At 44.7% G+C, this 2,232-nt stretch overlaps 2 protein-coding genes across 2 annotated transcripts in view; one reads left to right on the top strand and one right to left on the bottom strand.

Annotated features, from left to right (window-relative positions):
- LOC116693562 (relaxin-3 receptor 1-like) overlaps nt 1–434 on the bottom strand; it is a 2,139-nt gene extending 1,705 nt beyond the window's left edge. The window contains 1 exon segment of the mRNA XM_032522584.1: nt 1–434. This exon segment is cut by the window's left edge and continues 2 nt beyond it. Coding sequence (XP_032378475.1) covers nt 1–352 — 352 coding nt within the window. The 5' untranslated portion in view covers nt 353–434.
- A 579-nt stretch (nt 435–1,013) lies between these two features.
- Nucleotides 1,014–2,232, top strand: part of adamts7 (a disintegrin-like and metallopeptidase (reprolysin type) with thrombospondin type 1 motif, 7) — a 71,133-nt gene continuing 69,914 nt past the window's right edge. Inside the window, exon 1 of the mRNA XM_032514138.1 lies at nt 1,014–1,798. Coding sequence (XP_032370029.1) covers nt 1,678–1,798 — 121 coding nt within the window. The 5' untranslated portion in view covers nt 1,014–1,677. The remainder of the gene's footprint in view (nt 1,799–2,232) is intronic.

Genomic DNA, 2,232 nt, shown 5'->3' on the forward strand with positions numbered 1-2,232 from the left:
TGACCGAGAGGATGATTTTGCACATGGCGTCTCCAAACGGCCAGCTGAAGTCCAGCGCGGTGTCCACGGCCCAGAAGGGCAGAGTGAGCACGAACTGGAAGTCCGTCACTGCCAAGTTGATGATGAAAGAATTGATGGTGGACTTCTTTCGACCTTGTCGTACCCTCATGAGGAAAAACACGAGCAGATTCCCCACCAAACCCACCGCGCAAACTACCGAGTACACCACGGAGATGAATATCCTCAGGATGGGAGTGCTGTCCGCGCTCACGTCGATGTCTTCGTAACTAAATTTCTCATCGCCAGGTGAACTTCGGTTCAGTGCTCTGCTGTAATTAAATATGTCATCCATCTTTAAAGTTAAGGACCTGGACTCACACCAGGCGTTCTGCTGCGCGCACAGGTTAAACACAAACGCAACACAGACGTCAATCCCCATGCCACTGAGAGCACTCTGCTTTTATACAGGTGTTTCGCTCATCTGCTGAGTCACGATTGGTGGCAAGACTCGTCACAAGACGTGACAGAGAAGCAGACAATTACAGTGATAGAAACGAGGGTAAAGTTCCCCAAATCCAACAGCAATTGGTCTCCAGTGACAGCACGCCAGCTCATTAGGCCTGTACAATGCTTCAAATGCACAGTCTGATGGAGAAATGACAATATTTCACCAAATAAATGCAACTAAAATACAGGAATTAAGATATGAAGAACAACATTAAACCCTCCTCCATCTTTGTAGCCTAAGCAACACCAATACATGCATGCGTTAAAAGGCACCAGTGCTCCATTAACAATTCTTGCACGTTATAATAAATAGTATTAGAGTAGTGTGTCATACTATCAGGGTTGGTGTAGGATACAGCATCTAAAAACGTTGAGTATGATCCCTGCATCAGTGGTCCATAGTATTATTATCTATTCTTCCGCTAGAGGGTGCGCGAAGCTTAAAGAGATGAAGATGAAGACCAGTAAAACGATGCAGAGTTAACCATGTAGAGTCTTGTCATTAAGCGTAAGACATTGTATTTACACAACCTCAAAGTGGCTCTCAAACCGTTTCCTTCACCACTTTATGGAGGTTTTGTAACTTTGCCCAGACTGAAGCCTCTGATCTGTCATCGTTCTCTGAATCCAAGTGAACGCAACAACAGGCCTATCGAAAGTGGTCCTCGTGTGACCCAATGAAAACCCGAATAACCTCAGTTGTGGAAGCAACGTTCTGCCAATTGGATCGAAGCACCAGCCCATATCGGATTTCATAGCTTTCCCCTTTAAGCTTCCAGTCCTGCTGAAACATAGCCCATTGTCTTAAGTCCACCCATCTGTGGGGGTGGTTCTGCGAAAGTTTGCAGAAAACTTTTAAAGCTGTCACTGGCTGCTGGTAGGAGACTGATGGAGGACAGAAGGGACAGCTACCCGCAAGCAAACATTAACACCGACATACAAACAAGTCAAAAAGACTGAGAATGCAACAACAACAACAACAGCCCGTGGAAGTAGACGATGTTTAGGCCTAAATTGGAAAAGTTTGTCGGGACTGTCACAGTTTGAGTGCATGTTTGCAACAAAGCCAAAAGTGCATCCAGCCCAGATGGAAATAATTTGAATTGAATATCGACTCGGTGTTAGAAAGGCATTCAATGTTTCTAAAATATAAGCTACCTTCCTGACAAAATGACCCGTTTGCGCCGCGGGTTTCACGCCTTCGGACAAGGAGTCTCTTCCATTCATCTGTTCATCGTTCTTCTGACGGTCCTGGAAAACTGCACATCATTGGGATTATCACATGAACCAGGTTAGTGAGCCTGAAGACTTGGATTTGTGAAATCGCCACGTCCTCTGGCATTGTGGTTGCTGTAGTTGTGCACATTTGTTTCAGAGAGCATTTAATTGAGTCCAGAATCAGCCCAGCTGTGCAGGGGCGGCCAGCTGTGACTTGTGTTTACAAAGTTTTGGGCTGACCATAGCAATTATACCCAAGGTTTTGCAGCTTAGTCTGGTAGGTGGAGAGAGACCTCCTTTCCATTGAATCATCAGAGGTTTAAGCCCCATGTGGGAAAGCACAACAACACCTGCAACACCTGCACTACCTGATAGTTTTGTAGTTTCTGTTCCTGTTTTTCATTTAATCCCCACACTCTCTGTATATCTTTATCTGTATTTATATTTCCATTACAAGTGCTTACTTTTTCAATATTATTTATGGTCACAGGTGAATATAACTTATAT

Source organism: Etheostoma spectabile, chromosome 1, assembly GCF_008692095.1.
Source record: "Etheostoma spectabile isolate EspeVRDwgs_2016 chromosome 1, UIUC_Espe_1.0, whole genome shotgun sequence".
Classification (NCBI taxonomy): Eukaryota; Metazoa; Chordata; class Actinopteri; order Perciformes; family Percidae; genus Etheostoma; species Etheostoma spectabile.